Below are 22,633 nucleotides of genomic sequence, written 5' to 3'. Positions count from 1 at the left end.
GTCGGCTGCTGTTTGACCTTTAGCAGATCTTTACATTTCTGTTCTAACTGATCAGAGGATCTGCTGACAGAAAACGCAGATCCAGCAGCCCTCAGCTGAAGAAAGATCTCCGTCAGAATCCAGACGTCATCCTAAACGCTGAAACTAATGTTCTTCGGCCAATTTTCTTCCAAATTCCATACGCGGAAACAAACAGAACATGAAAAACTAAAATAGAGGAATAAAGTTTAGAGATGGAGAAAAACCAAACAAACGTTCTGAGGCTGTCCTGTCGTCTCCTATAGATGAAGGTTCTTCACAGTCCTGAAGACTGTTGGTGCACTTCCTGACCTGTAGGCGGAGCGCCTCCTGCTGGAACAAACTGGAACATCAACCAGCTATTAGCAAAATATGACCTTTATTATCAAAGACTCACATAAAAACAATACAAAGGCATGGTGCAGACAACAATACATGACCAACACGTGGGTTTTAGTCACAATATTTAAATGAATCACCTGCCAGGTAATCATGGAAACGATTCTCTAAAAAACAGAGAAGTTTAAAGTCTGATCGCTCGAGTTCATCCGTAGACGTTCGTCCTGTTAGATTTCGGGCCAAACGTTCAGGACCTCAGTTTGGAGCCGTCTTCTGCGGCTTCCGGCGGACCGCCCGAACCGGGCGTTGAGAGGCGCAGCTGGCGCAGCAGAAGCTGGAGTAGTACTGGTTGGAGCACAGCCGGGCGTAAACGATGAGGCGGCAGTTGGCGAGTTCGGGCTGGTCCACGCAGTCGGGCAGCAGGTCCTCATCTGCAGAGGAAGAAGAGGAAATGGAAACTGAAGAAGACGGGAAAATGACACCAAGCTCTCTTAAAGGGAGGGGGGGGGTAAAGTACAGGGCAAATCTTTCATCTGCCCCCAAAGAATTAAAATTTTTGTCAAAGTAACCGACAATTTTTACAAAACGTCCAAACAGATAAAGACTATTTCAGGTTTTGGGTTTTCAGTTCATGACCGTTTGTGTATTTCAGGCCTTGAGGCCTTCAAGACCATCAGAAGAGGTTCAAGTTAAACAGAACTTAGTATTTAATGCAAAGAGGACCTCCTGACTGTGCAGTAATGGAGCGAGCCCCCGTGTCTTTAGGACGTGGAAACAAACATCCGCACAATTTGAATCCAACCTTTTTATGATTTTGTGTTTTAACGTCACGTAACAATATTTGTACTTCATCAGTTTATGTGAAAGATCACAACGCTCTTAGATTAGAAAGTGGACGTGTGATTGACATGAAATCACAATCCACCCATCGTCTTCTGCTCATCCAGACCCAGGTCGCGGGGGCAGCAGTCTAAGTAAAGATGCCCAGACTTCCCTCGCCCCCGCCACTTCCTCCAGCTCCTCTCTGAGGACCCTGAGACGTTCCCAGACCAGACAAGAGATGTTGTCTCTCCAGCGTGTCCTGGGTCTTCCCCGGGGCCTGCGCCCAGTGGGACATGCCTGGAACACCTCCCCAGGGAGGCGTTCGGACCAGATTCCACCTCAACCGGCTCATCTGGATGTGGAGGAGCAGCGGTTCCGAGCTCCTCCCCCTTTCTCTAAGGGAGCGCCCAGCCCCCCTACAGAGGAACCTCATTTCATCCGCTTGTATCCGGGACCTGGTTCTTTGGGTCATGACCCAGAGCTCATGACCATAGGTGAGTATTGGAACGAAGATCAACCGGAAAATTGCTTCCTTTGTTTTTTGGCTCAGCTCTCTCTTCACCACAACCGCATAACTACAAACGCTGCTTCATTCCGCCTCTCAATCTAACGCTCCGATCTTTCTAAACTTGACCCTCATCCCAGCCCCTCCACAGTCGGCCGCAAACCGCCCCAAAGTAAGCTGGAGGTCCTGCCTCAATGAAGCCAACAGGACAACATCATCTGCAAAGAGGAAATCCTGTGGTCCCCAAACCAGACCCCTCCGGCCCCTGGCTGTACCTAGAAATGCTGTCCATAAAGACTACGAACAGAACCGGTGATAAAGGGCAGCCCTGCCGGAGTCCAACATGCACCGGGAACAGGTCAGGCTAACTTCCGGCCATGTGAACCAAGCTCCTGCTCCGGTCATGCAGACACCGGACAACCAATCCTAAAAAGCTCCGGCAGGCGTGTTCCAAAAAGTACCAGATGTTTTCGCCCAAAGGTTTTCCTGAATAGATTAAATGACTCAGAACTGACAGAGAATTACCCGTTGGCGTGTTTTTGGTGACTCTCACGTCCGCCGTGGCGCTCACAGAATAGATGCCGGTGTAGGCGTTGCAGGTGTACGTGCCCCCGTCAGAAAGCTTCACGTCGTTCAGGATCAGGCTGCCGTCAGACGACACCAGGACCCTCTGCCCGTCCGGACGCACCGGAATGCCGTTCCTTCCAGAAGGACAGAACGGGAAAGAACTTCAGGAACCTTTAGGCTTTAGGAGAATAATTCAGAAACAAAGGAAAACTTCTGTCCTGAAGTTTGTAACAAAAACTTAAATCAATCTTTTAGATTCAAACAGACATTCAAACAAAACTGAATATTTGACTCTAAAGACGCTCATTCAGATATTTGACATCATTTCTTTTTAGCTCATTAAGAGAAAATCGTGCAAAACAAAACAGCCAATAAAACAACTATCAACTATTTCACATTTATTCGTTTAATATCTAGAAGGTAAAGCAGCAAATTAGAGGCTGAGATGTTTCCAACAGGAGCCACTAAAGCTGTTCTTCTGTACGTATGATTACGTTGATGTTTGTTTCCTTTTCATTCAGACTCTTTGTTTAAAGAAACATAGACTCTTATCATTGATCCTGGATTAGGGATTAAACCTTCTCCATTACTGTTTTCCTTTAAATGTTCTTCTGATCAAAATCAGATGCATTTTTCTTTTTCTTTAAATAAAAACTATCATCTGTAAAACAGATGTTTTTTACTCTAAATTATGTTCACAACCTGAAATTGTTATCTGCAATTCTGTTTATTTACTTTAAAAATGTCCAAGTCAAAAATAGTTTTTTAATCAGTTCAAAGTAGCCTTTTTTCTGGATTTAAATGTAGAAAATAAATTAAATGGACAGCAAACACTGGAGCTAAAATTCCGATGAGCTCTCAGAATGAATCCTGTTCCTTAATGAGCCCTAAATGTTCCTAAAACCTGAATATACATGTTTCTCCATGTTCCTCAGGAATGATTTAGGAATGTAAAGCTCTGCTCGTTCCTCAGATGCCTCACCTGGACCAGCCGATGTTGATGTCGTCTCCTGACACCACGCAGGGCAGCAGAGCTCGGTCGCCCTCGGAAACCTGGATGTTATCAGGAGCCCTGGTGATCTTCAGGTCTGCTAAGTGATAAAGGATGAAAGATTGACTCGGATGACGCCGTAAAGATGCTCCTGCATCAGAGGTTCTGTCTGCAGCCGTGGAAGCAGCAGGTTTGAATCACCTTGGACTCTGAGCTGCAGCTGCCTCTGCTCCAGCTGTTGCAGGCTGGCCGCGGTGCACGTGTAGATCCCCGAGTCTTCAGACCTCAAAGGGCTGATGATGAGGGTGCCGTCTGAACGCTGGGTCACCCTGCAGCATTTGAGCAAAGATCTTTATCTTCTGGTATCTTTTCTGATTGTCTCAACTCATTAAAGTCTCACTCTGATCATATTTTGATCTAGTTTCAAAGAGTCCTAAGTGTTTTTTTTTTCTTATGATTATTCCGTTTTTAACAAACAATGTTTCAGGTACGTCCCAAAAGATGTTTCTCTGAGCTAACGCGGTTCTGATGCCACCAACAATGGGTCAAAAGCTCAAAGCATAGATGAGAAAAATCGCCTTTATCATCACCCTGAAACGTTGTCTTCATGAGAACTGAGAGGCCTGCTTTCTAAGAACTATCCCATTGATGATGGGGAAAATCCTTAAAGCTAAGACTTCTCCCACCAAATAAGCTTAAAAATTAAATCTGCTTTTTGTCACATCCGAACAGAAACGGGAAAAAGTGACCTGGAATCGCTGAGGGTCCGTCCGTCTTTGGTCCACTGGATGTGGACAGACTGCCGGGCCGAAGGCGGGACGATCGTGCAGGGCAGTCGGGCCGTTTGGCCTTTCCTCATTTCTACCGCAGACGAGCCGGAGCGCTCGATGCTGAACCTGCAGGAGACGTCACAACGTCTGAATGCTCCTCAGGACCATGGAGAGCTCAGGCTTCTGTCTCTTAGGATGCTGTTACCGTGGAAACGAAGCATCTTTGGGCAGAGATGTGGGGGCGAGCTGAGGCGGTCTGTCTTTAAACATGAAAATGTTAAAATTTTTAGATATGATCAAAATAAAATAAAGTAAAAGTGCATTTTAGTTTTTTCAAAAGTACAATTATGATAGTCTGCATTTCTCACTTCATATCATTAGGTACAGTGGGTTTCTTTTATTAATCAAATTAGTTTTTTCATCTTTCCGGCATCCCATCATGATCTATCTGAAAGGCCTGATGGGTAACTGGGACAGACAGGTGAGGCAGCACCTGTGACAGACAGGTAAACGTAGCGGTGATCTCTTTCCCGCTCTCGGGTGGCCACGCACAGGAACCAGCCCGAATCGGACTCAGCGAGCGGGCCGAGCAGCAGGGACCCACTGGGCTGCTGGTGATGCCTGAGGAGGAGGAGCAAACACATGGGTGGGGTTGTGGCAAAGCGCCTGGCGTGGTCCAGGATGACAATGAAATGGCCGTTTCCTGCACAAATACAGACGGCCCAGCCATCTGGCTCATCAAATGCAAACGTCTGAGCAACGCTCGAGCATCAGAGGTCCAGACTGACTCTCCTGGAGGATGCCGGTTCAGAGAGGACCTCCCTCCATGCGGGACCTGAACGTCTTAAGCATCTTCACCTTTAAGGAACTAAAACTTTTGGTTGAAACAGAAGCTCCTTATTCAGTTTTGCAAAAAGTCTTTTGAGTTTTTTCATTCTTCCTAGCTGTCCTTTAAACACAGTAGAGGACATTTTCTGCACCAACAAAAAAACTTTATTACACCTGATAGTTTAGTTACAGCGAACAAAGGAGTCTACAAGATCCACTGAGCTGTTTTCTGGATGTGTGAGACCTGATCCAGGTAAGAACAGACACTCTGGCCTTTTCAGTTAGAGTTTTTAGGTCAAACTAAAACCACATTTTCACTGTTTCAACTTGATTAAAGGTAGAACAAATCACAACTGTGAGGGTTTTACACTTTGGTTTGTTTTTCAGGTATGTTTCTTGGTGGTCCCCCTGTCACTCAAGGTTCAAGCTGACGACAAACAGCTGTATTTCACAGCTGTTTTCCTGTGTGGTAACTGTCCTCAGCATTTACATGTGCTCAGCGACACGGATCATCTGTTTTGTCACAGTTTTGTTGCTCCCTCAGTTCCTGTTTTTTATTATTTTTGCAATGTTGGAGTTTATTTACTGGCTGATGTTATTCCCATGTGTTTATTCTATTCTATTATTGAAATTCATGCCCACCAAGCTGCACATATTTCCAGGGCTGAACGTTGTTCTCTGTGTTTATAGTTGAAGTTCAAGTCCCGTTTCCCGTCACGCACACAGGTCTGTAAAAGTTAGGAACCGGATAAATCATGTAATAGAATGGTTACGGTAGAACAGGGTGGGATTCTTCTTTCCACTCTCTTTCAAGTAATATTTAATTTTTATATCTAATTATCTTAAGTTTGATTCGTCTTTGTGTGAATGTTTAACTGCTGATTGTTTTGTTTTATGCACTATTCTTGCTTTGATTGCTTGAAATAAACCATTTCAAATCAAATCAAAAATGTTTCGGAAAAGACTCCGGTTCGGATCAAATCTGAGCTTTTGTGGCACAAACGGCACAACTTTCCTGTTGATGTGCATCCGTTTTTCTAAGCCTTCTTCAGCTTTTCTATCTCTCATTTTATCCTTTGGGACGTTATTTGTGTTGCTGAAAGAGAATTTGTCTGTGAAAAGACTGAACTTCTGTAAAAAAAAAAAAAAGTCATCATGAAATCAGTCAAACTTTCGTCACGCAACACTAGAAACCATTTCAGACACACAAACTGCTTCTTAAAACGTCACATCCACACCCCGACTTGACTGAAGTCATTCACGCCGCCCGATTGGGCTTCTGCTGACCTGTGAGAGGACAGAGGGAGGCCGTCTCTTCTCCACTCCACGACCACAGAGGCTGAAGGTGGGGGGCTGACGCTGCAGGGCAGCACCACCGTCTGGCCAACCAAAGCCTCCACCCTGTCGGGGTCGCCCTTGTCGATGGTGACACCTCCCAGGGTCAAGCTGAGCAAAAGGAGACGAGGTCCAACGAGCGAAAGGAGGAAGGGACGAAAGGAAAGATTTGGAAGAAGAACAAAAAAGAAGTCACTTTATGCTGTACTGTTGGTCACCAAAGCAAGCATAAAGAGCGCCCAAAACCCGGCGGAAGAGGAGGTCCACATGCATGATGGAGGAGGAGGTGAGCCGGGACGAACAACACAAAACAACAACTTCACCGCTTTCAGACAGCAGACCTGACACGACACGGGCGTTAGAATGACGGGATCACAGCAGCTTTATTAGTTTGATTCAATGACAACAGAGGAGAGCGACACACGACAAGAGAGACCCACGGAGCTCCAACATTTATTCTAGCCAAAGAGTCCCAGAAGCCTTTGGGAAAGCGTTTGTCTGTCGCCTGACGGCGTGAGGTTTTCCAGACGGGGAAGAAAGGGGGCGTGGCTGTGAAAGCAGGCGGGGTTTGTGGAGCTAGGAGGAGCTACAAAGCTGAAGATGAAGTCAACAAAACTAAACAGATATTAGGAGCTTCATGAAATGTCCGTGACTGCTTGATATGCTGCAGACTTCAGGATGCTGCGTTTGCTTCGCACAGTTTCTGCATCGTTTCTGTGAAACATTTTAGGACTGAGCGAGTCGTCCAGCTGAATCCCAGGATTTCATCCTCAGAGTGGCTCTGTCTTTGACTCTTCAGAGCTGGATCCTCTGAAGGTGGGGGTGGGGGGCGGAGCAGAGGCAGCCTGCGTCTTCGGGGGGTCTTACCTGGCAGCCGGCGGTTGGCGGGGTCGCAGGACAGCCCTGCCCCTGTGGGCGTGCGCGGCGGCGCTCGTGGCCTGTCGGACGGGCGAAGCGCCCTGCGCCGCGGGGACCCTCCCCGTGCTGCGCGACCCCCCGGCGGAGGACCCCGCGACCTCTGCCGCCGAAGTGGTCCTTGCAGGAGCGGGATCTCTCGCGGGCGGAGAGTCGGGCCGACGCTGGGCGGGGGCCGTCCCCGGGCACATCCTCTGGCACTCCGCTCGGGTCAGGAAGTTGTTGCCGTTGCCGTGGCAACCCCCGAACCAGAAGTGGGTGCACTTGGACGTGAGGATGTCGAAGTGGTAGCGGGACACCCAGCTGCTGCAGGAGCCGGCGGCGCGGGGCAGGGAGCAGACGGATCGCTCAACTGCAGCACAGGAAGTCGTTTCATTTCATCAGAAACGCCGGATTTAGCATCCAGCTCCATGTTTCTACATGGTTTTTGCTGGATTTGTGCTTTGTCTCACACATTAAAAACTCCTTTCCATTCAGTTTAAAGCATAAAACTGAGGAGAAATTGCTGATTTTCATTTAAAACAAAAAATAAAAGATGTGTTTATTTCTAAGAAAAGATTCCTAAAGTTCTGCTGAACACTCAGAAATGACACGGAAAGATGTTTTTGACCCGATATTCATGTTCTCTGTCACTTACTGTTATTGGGAGGGTCTGGGCAGCCCTCTCCATTGGGCCCCCCTGCAGGTGACGTCCTGTCATAGCAGCATCCATAGGTGGTGGTTCGACACCCAGCAGCGTTTTGGGTCGGAAGAGAAGCAACCTGAGCCAGAAAGTGTTGCTGCATGATTTTCGCTTTTGATGAAATTATTTTAGGATTTATTGTGTTGTCAAAATTTTGAGGTTTTTTTTTTGCATTCGCTGCTGAACTGAAGGTAATTCACACCTCAGTTGCTTTGACCAGAGGGTGTGTCTAGGGGGCGGAGTCAAGGACAAGTCCAAACCCCCAAACAGAGGGGTTCAGTCAGGATGAGGTTTGCAGTTTTTTATAATATTTATTTCAACTGTAAATTTCTATGCATTAAATAATCGTTAAATCTCATGAAATGCAGGCTGCATTGTTGTTTGTGGGATTATTAAAACAGGTCCAAAATAATCTCAAAGTTCTTACTGTGGGAGCAGGGGCCGCCGTCTCCATGCAGCCCTGCCTGCTCGGACCCTGAGCCGCTGTCAGGCCGTCTTGGCAGCAACCATATCTGTAAAACGGCACAAAAGGAAAAAAACTCACAAACATTTTCCAAAACAATCTGTGGCCGCACAGCCGCAAAAGGAGGAAAATCCTCCAGAACAACAGAGAGAACCTGGTCTGAATGCAGGGGGGCTGCCCAGGGCCAGGCGTTGGAGCCCGGGGGCAGCCGTGACCCCGGGGGCCCAAAGCTGCGGAGCGTCTGTCGGGGCAACAGCCATAGGAGGACTGGCTGCAGTGGAGGGCGGGGGCGGAGCTGTGGGGGTCGTGGATGGTGTTCGTCTGGTCTCCTCTGCGGGCTGAGTGAGAGAGAGAGAGAGAGAGAGGACGCAGACGTCAGCCTCCAGCTGCAACCCAGACCGCTCCGATTGGGCGAGGAGCAGAGAGGGCGTGTCCTACGGACGGCGATCCGTGAACGGCGCACGGAACAGCCTCGGCACAGTTCACTGCTTCAGAAATATTTTAACGAGGCCAACAATGACGAAAACATGTCAATCAGGCCAGGATAATTAGTGCAGGGCGGGGGGGGGGGGGGCTGTACAGGAGTGACACGCGCGGAGAAGAGGCGACCCAGAGGCTGTGAGAGCCAAGTCCAGACATTTCAGGGAAATCAGACCTTGTATAGTCTGTAAAATCCTCTGACCTGCATCGTCTGGCAGGTACGGCAGGAGGCCGGCGAGGGGGTCGTGACCTTGTGGGTCCTGAACGCTGGGGACAACTGCAGACAGAAAAAAAAACTGTGAGGCAGTTTTTACTGTCAGGACCTCCAGTCCTTTAAGAATTGAGCTGTAAAATAGAGACTGCAGTCAATTTAAGTGAAATCCTTAATGAACTGTTATCAATGAACTTCCCAGTGATAACAGTATTTATTTCAAACATTAAAATCCACGTCCACAGTGTTGCGCACCGCAGAGTTCTGAAAGGTTCCACTGGAGAAAAAGGTCATTTCTTCAAGTTCCAGCACTCAGAGGTCATATTCACTCAAGTCAACTCGCATCCATTGAACTATGAGTTTCTGCTTGAATTTTCTTGCAGGATGTCAGAATAGCCTCCCAGAGCTGCTGCTTGGATGTGAACTGGCCTCCCACCCTCAGAGATATTTTGCAGTAGGATGCCAGGCCAGGGGAGGGCGGGGGCCACACCTTCAGTTTATCTCCTTTAATCATGTAGAGGTGGTTACCAAAAAAAAAACTGTTTTTTTCCACAGAAGAAAGTCAATTTTCACACCTTCTGGGAACCTAAAGAGACCAACCAAACCATGACTCTACCACCTCCTTGCTGACGTGGCTGCCTTGTTGGAACTTGGCAGAAACTGTTGCCATTCTGCCTTTATCCCCACCAACATGTGTGTGCTCTAATCAGCCACAAATCTCCTAACAGTATGATGATGATCACGCCTAGGTTTTCCTGAAATATCCAAGGTTTCATACCTCACGGAAGGCATTGAGCTTTTTAACTCTTTTCAGCAGCAGAGATCCTTTTTCTTTCCCTTTTTGCTTAAAAATATGTTTTTTTAGTAGTAGTTTAGTTTAATTCAATACAGTTTGCATAATAGTTTGTGTGGATTTGTTTGAAAAAGGCATAAATACGATCAGAGAGGAGGCATTTGTTTCTTAAAAGCAGCACATCTGTCGTCACAGAGGAGGGAAGTTCTGGCGCGACCAGCAGAACCCAACAGAACAGGAAGACGTGTGACCTCACCCTGAGGGCTGCGGCACGGCTGGCTGTTGCAGCGCTCCACCGTGGCGGGGCGGGGCTGCGCGCCGCATCGGTCCACCGGGTAGAGGTTCCTGTCCTGGTCCGAGCAGACCGCCTGCCGCTCCCGTGAGCCGGAGCCGCAGCTCCTGGAGCACTGCGGAGAAGCAAAGACGGGTCTTCAGCCAGCAGCAGAAACGGCGCCGGAGAAAGACGTCCCGTCGGGTGCTCACCAATCCCCACGGACCCACGTGCCAGCGGATGTGCCTGGGGCAGGCGGGCATCACGCACGGCTGCACCGCGGGGGGGCGCAGCAAAGTGCCGCAGGACGAATCCTGGAGGACCAAACCATCTGATCCGACACAGGTGACACTCCTGGTCTGTTCACCTGAGCCACAGCTCACCGAGCACTGCAGAGACACACAAACGTGTCCGGTTAGACCAAATCGGCAAACTACAGCCCGCGGGCTGAATCCGTGCCATCCGGCCCGCGGACCATAGTTTGCCCACCCCTGAGTTAGAACAATCTCCTGCCTGATTGACTTTCTCTTGAGATTAAACTTTCCTTGTGATAAAAATAAAATATTCATCTACACATTTTGATTTTTTCCTCAATAGAATCATTTTAATGCGTGTACTCACCGCGCTCCAGCCGGTCACATGGTACTCTGCGCATGTCTGCATGTTGCAGGTCTGCAGAGAGGGCGGAGCCTCGGCGTAGGCGGCGCAGAGCGCGTCCTCCACCACCCGGGGGCCTGAAGCATCATGGGAGACGCACTGCACACTGCGTGTCTGGGAGCCGCCGCCGCAGGTGACGGAGCAGGCGTTCCAGTCCCCGACCGTCCAGCTGACAGAACCACCGAGAAATAAAGACGAGTCGGAACAAAGACGTCTGGTTATGTGGGCGGGGACACGTAACCATGGAGACTTACTGTGAAAATATCCATACATTTATGCTGTGTTTGGAATTGGACCATAAATAGGAAATCCAAGAGTGTTTCCTAATGTCAGCAGTCATTAAAAACAGTATTGTTTCATTTAAAAAAGCTAGAGAACAGGAACAGATCAAAAGCAGTTCATGAGATTTATCTCTAACTTGTATTTTTGGTACAACAGAAAACTAAATTTATTTTCTCTTTAAAAAGATTCACTCCCATTTCAAATGAAAAATGAGGCAAAAAAAGGGGAGAAGGTTAAAATTTTCTTTTTTTTTTTAATATTTCAATCCCGTCAAAGATGTTACCTAAAATTTTCTTTTCTTCAACTTCCTGTTCCTGTTTTGCAGTTTTATTTTGAAAGTGTGGATTTTGCTCATTGACTGTATCTGAGACCTGGATGCGGACACCGCCACGTTGGAGCCGGACAACTATTTGGACAAATAGTTTCTATGGAAACCCGTCAGCCTATTGGACGTCCCTAAAGCTTTTAAAGCAGGCCATATATAAAATCAGTCACAGGTTTTGAATGTTGGTCGTGAAGCATTTGGTTGGCCAGTTTATAACTTAAATAACTTGAACTACAGAAAGAAAATAGTGAAGTGTTAGAAAAAGGTATCAGATCAAATATAGTTCTTCTGACCAACAGAGTAATTGCTGTTTATTTCTCTACAGACGTCTGTAGGATTTTGGCTGCTTGGAGCCACTTCCTGTTTATAATGCCAGGGGGAGGAGTCACTCAGTCCAGTTCTCTTATACAGTCACTGGTTTTGCTTCATAGTTTTCCAGTAAAAGCTGTTGGAGTCTTCACTTTCCGGTGGATGTTCTCCAGGTTTCTTTGGTTCAGGAGGGACTCTGCTGTTTTCTGTCTGCAGCTTTAAACTGCAGCTAAGTCGTTTCTGTTTGTAAAACATGATTAGTTGTATGTAAAGCAGGATAACGTTCACTTTTCCGGCAGGTCAATACATGGAGAATGTTCTTTAGAGTGATGTTCCTGGCCTTCAGCCCATTCAAACATCATTCCTGTTCCCTTAAACAAACACAATTCAAAGCAGGTTTAGGGTTACAGCATAAATAAGAGAATCTACTAACAATCGTTGAAACTGTAGTATCTAACTAAAATTAGCTTAATCTAACAGTGAGGGTGTTTTCTTTAGAAGGGGTGGGCAAACCTTTGACTTGTGGGTCACAAAGGGTTCTTAAACGACTGATGAGAAAGAGAAAGAAATAACATGGAATGTGGATGAAAACATTTGTCTTTTGTTCCCATTTTTGTGCCAATTGTATGGAGTAATATTGATACCACAACCTTGCACACAAAGCTGTCTAAGTTGTAAATGAAAATATCAAATATTTGCTTTTTTTTGCTTTATAAAATAGTATTTTTGCGTTTGCAAAACAATGTTTTCTCATGCGTTGTGTCTCATCTCACTTTTTTCCTATCTTTGATTTTGCCCACATTAGTTTCAGTTTAGTGTGACAGGGCTGCCATTAACCAGCTGATGTTCCTGTTGTCCAGCTTTATAAAACAAAAAACAAAAATTTGAAGGAAAAAATGTTTTGGAAAACAAAACAAAAAAAGTGAAAGCAAATATTTACTGTTTTTATTTGTAACTTAGAACGTTTTGTGTGCAACGGGGTGGCATAAATATTACTTCATACAATTGCTCCAACAGGTTGACGTCCTTCAGAGAAACTGCAAACTTGTAGTGAAATGCTGCGTTCATGTGCTGTTGGAACGACCGGAAAAAAGACCATAAAAAATCCGCCAACATCACATGGATGTAGAACTACTTTCTGCACCCAAATGCAGATCTATGGAGACACCAGAATTACAGAAAAAAAAATAAAACAGTAAGGATTATCAAATTAATTTCAGATTAAATAGTTTATGCATATGGCCCCCAGGCCCTGGTCTGCCCATCCCTGTTCTATAGCATGCAGTGACAAAAGCAGGAAGTAGTAATAGTAACGTTTTCTGAGGTGACCAGGAGGCGCCGGCGCTCAGAAAACAGGAGCCGTAAAGTTAAAGACGTTGAAAATCCTGGATTAATAAAAAGATGGAGGAAGATCTTTGACTACAAACAAACTACTTCAGCCAAACCTCTAACTACAGACCCTGTGTTACCTGAACACAGCGGCTCTAGGACGCTCTGAGGATTTCCACAACTGTGGTGCGTAGAGGAACGCCATCCTTTCAGACAGTCATCACACACGGTCAATAAGCAGAGGAGAGGCAGAACTGCACCCTGGGAAGGTTCGGCGATTACCTGCGGGTTTGTGGGCAGGGCTGGGGGTTGCAGGTTCTGTTGGACTGAGGTCTGGGCAGAGACGCGCACAGATAGTCCGGGTAAGCCTCGTTGTCGATGGTGCAGAAGACCAGTCGAGACTGGTAACCTGAAGAAAGGAACCCAGAGGCAGACGGTCCTTTTCTCCTCCATTCTGCTTTGACTTTCATCGAGGACTCGGGTCCTCAGTCTGACCTGATCCGCATTCCTTGCTGCAAGCAGACCAGGATCCGAAGCTCCAGTAGTAGCCTTCCCGCGAGCGTCCGTTCGGGAGGTAATACTCATACTCCACCCCCTGGTTCGGCTCCTGACTGATGAGCTGCGAGCAAAACCAAAAACAGAAATGAGCAAACGTTTGAGCCTCAAATTCAAAGACAAGATGATTGGTTTTTAGCAAACAAAAGCCATGAATGAAAACTTCCACTGAAAAGTTTGGAAACTCTGCTGCTACAGAAGGTGTCCAGTCATAAAAAGGAGAGGAGAAGCGGTAAGAAAAGGCATTTTCTGTTATTTATAAATAAACATAATAAAGAGAAATGGAAGCAGGCGAGCCAAAGTCAATGGACAGCAGAAAACAGGAGAGTTTAGGCTCAGAGTCTGAACCGTTTCCTCCTCTGAGGGTCGTGGCGAGGTGAGGTGAGGTGAGGTGGGGTGAGGTGAGGTCAGACGTTGAGCTCTTTACCTCCACAACCAGAGGCTCGGTGGTGGGGCCGCGCCCAATGATACTTTCAGGAACGTTGTCGCCCTCGGCGCCCCGTTGGTAGTAAAGCACGGTGCCTCCGATGGGCGTGGCTCTGGAGAACTCGATCACCCAGTGACCGTTGAGGTAGTACTCCCCCCGCAGGTTTTTGACCGCTGGTCACACAGAGCGGCGGCACTTTTGTTAGACGAAGGAATGTACGCAGACGCGTCTGACGGAAGTAGAACGTACCCAGGTAGTTCCGGGTGGCCGTCATCTCCCTGACGCTGATGCTCGTGGCTCCAACCGGGAGGACGAACACCTGGTTGTAGCCTGAGGGGACAGAGGTGGAGCGGACACGTTCAGAAACCACAGATGTTGGTCCAACAATCAGCTGTGGGGCGTCCACTCGGCCCCCAGCTCAGCTGTGGTTCCACCTTCATCCTTCTGGGACAGGAAGCAGTGCATTCGTACGTGTGAGCCGCTCTGACCAGCGTACCTGTCGGCAGGTCTCGAACAGTGAAGCGGTGCTTGACGAGGTGGCAGGACTGGCCGTTCCCCCCACACTGCAGGCAGGGGTCCTCCTGCAGAGGAGACTCCAGCATGTTGTCGCAGCCCAGGCGCTAAAAAACAGAGAGTCAGCAGATGTTGAAAACTGCAGGATCAGACGTGACGATCAAAGACGTCAGGCGTGAGGTGAAAGGTGAAGGCGACTAGCAAAGGCCCGACGGGCTGGAACTCCATGAGAACGGAACCAGAACATGGAGGTGTTTCCACAGCTGCTATAAGCTCCTCTGAACGAGGAGGTGGTTCCGCCTATCAGCACGTCAGTGCAGGAAATGCTTCAGACTAACTGTTGAAAGCTTCATTTTACAGATCAGTTCTCTTCACCTCCTTGTTGGACGGACATCAGCTTTTGTTGTTGAGTCTTGCTGTGACTCACATCTAAAAGCTTCAGGCCGACATAAACCTAAAGTCTTAGTCCCACTTGTCCTTGCAGGTGAAGAATGGTCACCTGTAGGAAATATCAAGATGGTACACCGCTCAGTGAACCATCACAGAGAAAATGTTCACGTTGCCGATGTTTTTTTCTACACTCAGGTCGTAGCGAACACTTCATTCAACAGGTAAGGGGGACGTAGGTGAGACGCAGTCGTGTTGTACAGATTTTTTTATTTTAGAACTCCCCAAACTCCTGCAGACTGTACAAGGATCCTGTTAGTGCTGTTCGTGTGATCCGTGCACGCTCCATAGTGCAGCCTGACTGTTAGAAATGAGACAACCAGACTGCAGTTTGTGAGGACGTCCTACGGGCGCTTACATGTCACGTGCACGCACCCCATGCGCGCAGCATTCAGTGTGCTGGCGTAAGGACAGCGTCACCCGTAGGTCGTGAGTGTTTCCTTATGAATACTTCACCAGACACTTACCCACACGCACGACAATGGTACGTTCCATGTTCATGACCTCCCTTAAGGTCGGTTGTTTCTAATCCCATTGTTTTTGTGTTGCTGTGTTTTTTGTCATGTGATCACTCGTGTGTACATCCATGTATCTTCCGAACACATCAGTGTCTGTTACTGTGGGGGTCTGAAATGTGCGGTGAATGTCAGTTCTGTGTGATGCTTCTACCACATGTAGGTGTTTGTGGGGTTACCTTGCAGACTCCTCCCACACAAATGTCCCTGCGTCCAGGATGGCAGGGCGTTCCGTCGACCACGGCGCTGCGGTGGCGATAGTAAAAGTTTTCCCCCCTCGGCATGCAGTTCAGCTCGCACGGATTTTCAGCTGTCGGTGAGATTAACTCTGCTTCATGAATTCATCCGAACACCGAGAAAGACAGTCAGCAGAGCTACACCCAGGCGGAGCTCCACCCAGACTCCAGCCGGACTTCTGCGGCTACATGAGGTTTGGGGTCAGTCACTGACCTCCGTAATATGGGAGCCACTTGTAACGCTTCCCCTGGAAGTTAGTGCCGTCAAACTGGGAACACTGTTCTTCCCGGAAGTCCCTGGAACCTTCTGGACAGTCCTGAGAGGAGCATCGGCAAGAAGGAGGTTAGCAGAGATGGTTCCTCTACAGAACCCTGTTTCCAGAGTTTCCCTTCCATGTTTATAGAGCTGACAGAAACACTGAGACGTCTCCAGCCTTCATGGCTCACCTGGATGTTGCAGGAGCGGTAGGATTTGTCCGGTCCAACACAGTTGTGTCCTCCGTCTGTCCTGGATGTGGAAAAGACTGGATTAAACTCGGACGTTGAGGTTTTCTGCTAAAGAAACAGCTTTGCAGTTTCTGATCAGTGAATCATTCGTGTCGGACTGCAGATGTGGATCATGGGAGGTCTTCTTTAGCTCGTTGGGGGACTCGGCAGAGGACAGGCGTCTCTGTTATATCCTGACATATGAAAGCTGAAAACTCAATGTGTAAAAATGGTTGATTCACTTAAAGAAGCTCATTGGCTTTGGTTTGCGAAAGAACCACAGATAAAAAGAAATGTATTGGCTGTATTTTTTAAAATAAGATAGTGACTTTACTTTGAAATCTTTAGCTCAGAGTTAGATTTTCAGTAGAAAAATCTTTCTCCAAGTGTCAAATGACACCTGCTGTTACTTCTTGTTTGACCATGTAAAGCCCACGACATCAAAGAATAGACAGCAAATTCAAATTATTGGGAAATTCTTGAGTCTTTTAAACCGTTTGATTAAATCCACAAAACAAATGTTGAAATGTCAGTTTTAATGAGATCTAGATGGTATCAGTTATGATATTTTGGGCTGTTTTTGCTCACAATTGGGTTTAAAATCCAAAAACATTGAGATGTTCAGAAAAAAAAAAAACTTAGTTAGCCAGTCTCTCATTTGATCCACAAATTTTTAACCTGGTGTAACTTTATCCTATTATAAAGAATTACTTATGAACTCATTTTACATACTTTCAATTTAGAAAGTAATCATTAAACAAAGCAAAAACAATAGATGAGTTACCATCACCATGAAGGTTTGATAATTAGGAAAACGTTTCCCGCTAAAGGGGTTCTTGAGATTTCAAAGTAGCCATTTTGAAATGAGCAACTACTGCCCCTAGTGGAATGATGACGAACTACAGGACAGAAAACATGGACCAAGTTATAAACAAAGAGATTCTAGAGAAATGTTGGATCATGCTAATGAGATAAGAGTCTCAGAAAAGTGTCTATCCAATATTATACATACGGTTACTTAGGGTTAAAGAGACGATGAAGAGTAACTCTGTAAAGGCCCCTATGATCGTCTGTGGATCTTTTAATTAAGATTATGTCATTTTTAGCCCAAATCAATGACCTGTGTCATTTTCTAGGACATAGTTTCTGCAGAGCGGCAGAAACACAGAATAATCATTCCCTCATTTCCCATCATTCATCTGTTTGCAATCTCTCCTGCTAGCGTCAAGATTCTCACAGCCCCAACTTAACTTTAGCCGCGTTTCCATCACACACTTGCGAAAAACATCATCGAAATTCTACAAATGTCCAAAAACCACAATTTCACAATGACACTGTTTCCATTAAATGATAATTATGCGAATAAACACAAACCAACATGCCGACGGATGTGTAAACAATACTTTGATTGACAGCAGATGCATTCACACTTCTGCCACAGCACAAGCGCTCATCATCACCTATCAAAGGAGATGTTGGCGTCTTCTTCAGGCCGTGTTTACAGAGGAGAGTGACCCTGTGGGACCTCTGGTGGCGACAATGGGCGCCAGTTCCTACCAGGAAGTGCGGTGTTGCCATCCGGTTGTTGGTCGTGTGACTTAGAAAAGGAGGGTTTCCATTGCAGTGTTGCCAAATACGTCATTCTCAATATGCCTCCAAAACCACCTCCTCCGAGCACCAAAACTCTTTTCCGATAAATGCGAGTTTTTTCAAACTTGTCACATTTTCATTAAGTGAATTTATTATTGCAAATCCAATTTGGAATATTTCCTAGGTAATAGAAACGCAGCTATTATCGCTGCAATGAAAATGTGCAGATGTTGCAGCTATGCAGCTGCACAGCTTTGAGCCAGATTCCAGCTCAAATGAGAAAACCAAAGACGTTCATGGACGCATCACAACAGAGCGGAGCAGGGAGCTTGTAGCACCTACGTCACTGCGACAATCTTTTTAGAACGTCATTTTTTCATCTGCTCCTGATTCACAACGATTAGAAGAAAGAAATATTCAGAAATGCAGTTTTAAGCTTCATTTTCTTTATCTATGTCCTCCATTGTGGTTCTTCAATTGATACCTGTATAAGTAAATCTGCCCTAGTCTCCAACCTCCTAACCAACCCTACATCAAAATCTCCCAATTGCTGCTCTAAAAGACAGCAGCCTATTTTTTTGTCTGTGATCCAAAACAGTAGATAAAAGATGAATTCATCCCAAAAAGTACCCGACCGCCCTGAGGCCCCAAAGCAAGGCATGAGAGACACAACCGTTCACCTTTCACTGAAAAATGCAAAGCCAAAGACTCTGTTCTCTAGCAAAAAGACGGATCCTCCAAAAGTTTGGAGACTGAGGAAAGTTTCATCTCTGAGCCGGGGGGTCGATTTCTTGAGAAGCTGATTTGTTTTTAGCAAAGCAAACAGTGACTCAGAGCCTGAAATCCCAATCTTCTGTGGCAGACAAGATCCGGCGAGTTCGTCAGGGCGTCTTCCTGCGAGTCATCTCCACCGAGCTTCAGCGGACAGACTGTCTGACTCTCAACGGCTGCATGGACATGTTGGAAACCCGCTCCTGTTGTTTCTGCCGCCTTCGCCCACAGGCACGGCTCAGGCCTGGAGCGCGGGGAGAACTCCACGGCATGCCGAGCGATCAGAGGGCGAGGAGAAATCCCAGCTGTTCCAACCTCTGACGCTGCTCTCAAATTAATCGCTGCTCTCAATGTTGTTTTTTGAGTTAGGAGCGGTAAAAGAATAAAAAACATGTCTTTCGTAAAAGCTACAAGGTAATCTGAGATTAAACTGAGGATCTGAAATTGCAGATGTGCATCAAATTCCTTCTGGAGTCTCGAGTAACATTTGTAAAGTTAATTCCACTATTGTTTTGGGTTTTTTTTTTTTTTTGGGGGGGGGGGGGGGGGGGTTAACAGCAATTAAACATTTTTTAAAAGATGGAAAATTGGATTCAAATGAGTGACAAAATTTGACCCCACAGGTTCTCCGGGCTTTAAGGTCAAGCTCCCAAGGATAATTTGGTTCTGTAGAAAATCAAACAGTGGCTTACGGAGGCCAAGGCGTCTCTGGGTTGAAGCGTCTCACACAGGACAGTCACAGCGCCTGTCATCACACCACTTCAGGAGCAAAACCGTCCAATCAGAAGACAGAAACCTTTTCATCCATAGAAAACCCAAACATGTCCAAAACATCTCAAACTATTGAGCACGTTGGTGGAAGTGTTATGGTATGGGATTGTAGAGCTTGAGTGGGGTGTTCATGTTTCGCACACTTGTCAAGCATTTTGTGTTGTTTTCAAACAAACAAGTGAAACTGTGTCCAACGGAAAGATGAAACCAATTTTTGGACCGTTTGAGGTGAAACGGCACGGCCTTTCAGCACAAACGCCTGACTCCAGACGGCAAACATGGTGGTGGAGGGTTGATGATGTGGTCTTGTCTTACTACGGTTGTCTGCATGCCATAATATTCATAACTGAAGCGCAGGACTGTCAGTCTGAGGACTGAAGATCGTCATGAAGGATCATTTCAGTGATCAGCTGCTACCTTCTGCGCCTGGAATCACATAAGGCCAAACCTGTGAGTGACGCAGCGTCTGGTTCTCGTGGTCACGCCTCCACCACAGCTGCGGCTGCATTCGCCAAAAGGACCCCACGAGTCCCAGACATCCATGCTGGGAACCTGGAGGCAGAACAACAATCATATTTGGACGTTCTCGACAACATTTCTGCAAACCAAAGCTGACATAAAAATTTTCGATGGTCATAAAATGTTTACAGAAACCAAAATAAAAACACATTTTTCATAATTTTGCTGCCGGTATGATTTAAAACCAGATTAAGATTTTAACAGAAATGTTTTTCTTTATTTTGCCTCTAAACGGTGCAGATTGTAATACTACTTCCACATAATTTAAAGGTTTTTTTTGCAGGATGATATTATTGATTTTATTAAAGGATATCTTTTGCAAAGACTTCAAAAATAAACTATTAAGACCAAAAACGTTTTTTAGCACTTAAAAAAAAAGTCTTTACATGTCTTGTAAGAAATCCAAAAGTTGGTCCTTAAACTTCACATAGTTTCTATTTAATAGTTAAAATGTAGTTTTCTCTGTTTTTAGGTTGAAAAGTGAAGAATTCCTGTGACAGACCCCTGCCTTCGCCCACAAGTGGCCGGGATAGGCTCCAGCAGCCCCGTGACCCCGAAAGGGATAAAACGGCAGAACATGAATGAATGAATGAAAATGAAGAATTTACCGTGAACGCTGCAGGCAGCAGCAGCTGGAGAATCATCAAAAGCAGGAACATCTTCAACAGTTTCTGAAAACCTAAGAATAAAACAAAGTTGAACAGCTTGAGGGTGACATCCTCACAAAAGGTCAAACTGAAGCGTCAGAATCAGCCGTTGGTCATTTAGTTTCATCATAAAAGTTTAAAAGCCTCTTCCTGAAATACAAGTTTATCATCGGCAAACAGGATTTCCGGTGATGTATGGAGAAAAATCTCCATCATTTCAACCTCCACTAATAGAAATCTTCATGTTTTTAGGCAGATTAACCTGAAATATTTCAGCCATTCACCTCCAGTCGATGAATTCCTCTCTTCAATAAACAAATCTTATCATTTCATTGAAAAAACACACATGTTCCCTCGTGATCCTCCATTACTAATCTCCACTCAGCATCTTCTTTGGTCTACATCACTGTTTAACAGTCTTCCTGTTTGTTTGATCTTTTTGGCTCCATTCATTTGTTAATCATTCAGAACCAAACAGGAGAGTTTTCTTTAAGAAATCCACATTATATTTCTGTTTCCTTTTGGAAATAAAGCAAATGAATGTTCAGCATTTGCACATCTCCAACTGAAGCTCCACCAACAACAGATGCTCTTTTTTTTTTTTCCTTCGGTCTTCCACCTCTGACCTCCCAACACCCCACCTGAGAGAGAAGTTGCCCCGGTGTGAGCTGCTGGACGGGGCAAAGGGATGACCAGTCAAACCTTTAGCTGTCAGGTCCACAGCCTCACGCGTGACTTCAGGATGGACTCATGTTTGGTGCACAAATCCAACCAACAGCGGCTGCCTGCCACAGTTTTCTCCAAGTGGGATTTTTGTTACAGTTAACATGTTTGACTGGGGGTCGAACATTTTTTACTGCAGATTAAAGAAACAAAGGTTTGAAATCCCCCCTGCGGGTATCAAAGCCTGCTGGAGGGTCGCAGCAACTCCTGATGGAGCACTTTCACTCTGAGCTGATTGGATCACAGTTCAGCTCCCCTGAACTCTGATGTGGACCAAACAAGAGATTTCTGATTCACATGATCACCAGGACTGTAAGTGAACTCTAGTGTGATTGATGACAGTGGGAAGGCAGGGCTGATATCCACAGAGCCAAACAAGAAGTTAGTTCATGCATTTCTGATACAAAAATGACACGAAAAGGTTGGAAAATGTTTTCCATCAACATTTGAGTCTGGGGACTAGCAGAACCTGGAGATTCTTTACATTGTGGGCATTTTTTTAACAGTTTGGTTCAAACCCAAGAGTGCTGTGTGAAAGCAGATTAAATGACAAAATTCACTCCACATTCAAAGTCTGTAACGTCACCTTCAGGCCTCTGATCAGGAGCTGAATCTAAGTTATTGGAGCAAAACAACAACAGAGGAGGACAAACAGACTAAGATCGCTGATGTTTCCCCACAGGTTGACTCTAAACTTCTGTTTTCTCCTCCGTGATGACAAAGAGTTTTGATCAGCAGCACCTGAATGCGAAAGAACAAACTTCAGCAGCAGCTGCAGCTCTCAGCTTTTCTTCTCTGTTTTTAGTAAATCCCTCACAGAACATCTGAGATCATGAACCCTGAGTAATGTGGAGCTGAGGCAGCTCCTCCAGCTTCAGGCGTTTCAGGCTTATCAAACCAAATCATCTTGCTTGTCTGTCAGCTGAGCACGCGGCGCCTGTTGGCTGAAGCTCCTCGTGGAAACATTCATCAATCACATGTGGATCTTCTCCTTGTGCCATGCAGAGTTCCTCACCTGGTTCTGCAGCTTCGACTCGGTTTCCTGAGGTCCTGATCCGGCGCGTCAAGCAGGGCGCAGCGCAAAGGCGCGTCTGAGCGCCGGTTTGGGATCTGGCTGTGTCTGAACCCCCCCTCTCTGAGAGGAACTCCTGTTGGTTCAGCCTCCAGCGGGCGGCATTTAAACAGCCGCCCCCCGCCCCCCAAACGCACACATGCTCGACGCCCATTGTGTAATTTTAGACTGTAAAAAACAGTCGACCCGCGCGTGGAGGAGGGTTTTCCTCGTGTAAACACAGAAACAGAACTTCTGCGCTGGTTCGGGCCTGGCTTTCATTTCCAGCTGCAAAATTAAACCCAGATGTTTCACTTTGAAGCTCCGGTTTCCCTCATCCGCGCGCGTTCACACCAGAGAATCATGGAAAGAAATGACAGGAAAATGAAAGTAAACACACAAAAAAATCCCTTTTTCACTGAATAAATGTGGATCAGATTCATTCTATAAGGAAAAGATGGACGAATAAATAAACTACACGTTTGACTGT

The 22,633-nt window shown here is 46.3% G+C and overlaps 1 protein-coding gene across 7 annotated transcripts; it reads right to left on the bottom strand.

Moving 5' to 3' along the window:
* Positions 1 to 380: 380 nt before the first annotated feature.
* Positions 381 to 22,333, bottom strand: paplna (papilin a, proteoglycan-like sulfated glycoprotein). Of its 7 annotated transcripts, none has more exons than XR_013653283.1 (28): positions 22,108 to 22,333; positions 20,331 to 20,401; positions 19,652 to 19,755; positions 16,033 to 16,093; positions 15,800 to 15,902; positions 15,529 to 15,659; positions 14,371 to 14,494; positions 14,124 to 14,204; positions 13,875 to 14,047; positions 13,388 to 13,511; positions 13,175 to 13,301; positions 13,033 to 13,098; positions 10,612 to 10,816; positions 10,203 to 10,379; positions 9,976 to 10,126; positions 8,918 to 8,992; positions 8,390 to 8,573; positions 8,200 to 8,284; positions 7,728 to 7,851; positions 7,043 to 7,442; positions 6,128 to 6,286; positions 4,506 to 4,633; positions 4,218 to 4,268; positions 3,992 to 4,138; positions 3,444 to 3,571; positions 3,234 to 3,339; positions 2,210 to 2,385; positions 381 to 788 (listed from the first exon to the last, which is right to left on the bottom strand). XR_013653283.1 is itself a non-coding variant. In XM_023951621.2 (28 exons), exons 1-28 carry the CDS (start codon positions 22,316 to 22,318, stop codon positions 613 to 615), a joined length of 3,855 nt encoding a protein of 1,284 aa, XP_023807389.2. In that variant the 5' UTR covers positions 22,319 to 22,333; the 3' UTR covers positions 381 to 612. The 7 variants fall into 7 exon arrangements, 4 of the variants coding, with proteins under 4 accessions (XP_023807389.2, XP_078797301.1, XP_078797303.1 ...); XM_023951621.2 differs by having other exon boundaries at positions 3,234 to 3,342; positions 4,218 to 4,272; XM_078941175.1 differs by having other exon boundaries at positions 4,218 to 4,272.
* Positions 22,334 to 22,633: the final 300 nt, after the last annotated feature.

Source organism: Oryzias latipes, chromosome 22, assembly GCF_053564925.1.
Source record: "Oryzias latipes strain Hd-rR chromosome 22, Olatipes_Hd-rR_3.1".
Classification (NCBI taxonomy): Eukaryota; Metazoa; Chordata; class Actinopteri; order Beloniformes; family Adrianichthyidae; genus Oryzias; species Oryzias latipes.
The sequence above is the reverse complement of the archived record's forward strand: the minus strand, read 5'-3'. Positions and strand labels throughout refer to the sequence as shown.

Coding starts and splice junctions, on each gene's coding strand:
- paplna (XM_023951621.2), bottom strand. CDS start 22,318: ATGGGCGTCGAGCATGTGTGCGTTTGGGGGGCGGGGGGCGGCTGTTTA. Junction 7,852..8,199: donor CGGCGGCCCCTGCTCCCACA/GTAAGAACTTTG, acceptor TTTCTGGCTCAG/GTTGCTTCTCTTCCGACCCA. Junction 789..2,209: donor CACCAAAAACACGCCAACGG/GTAATTCTCTGT, acceptor CTTCCTCTGCAG/ATGAGGACCTGCTGCCCGAC.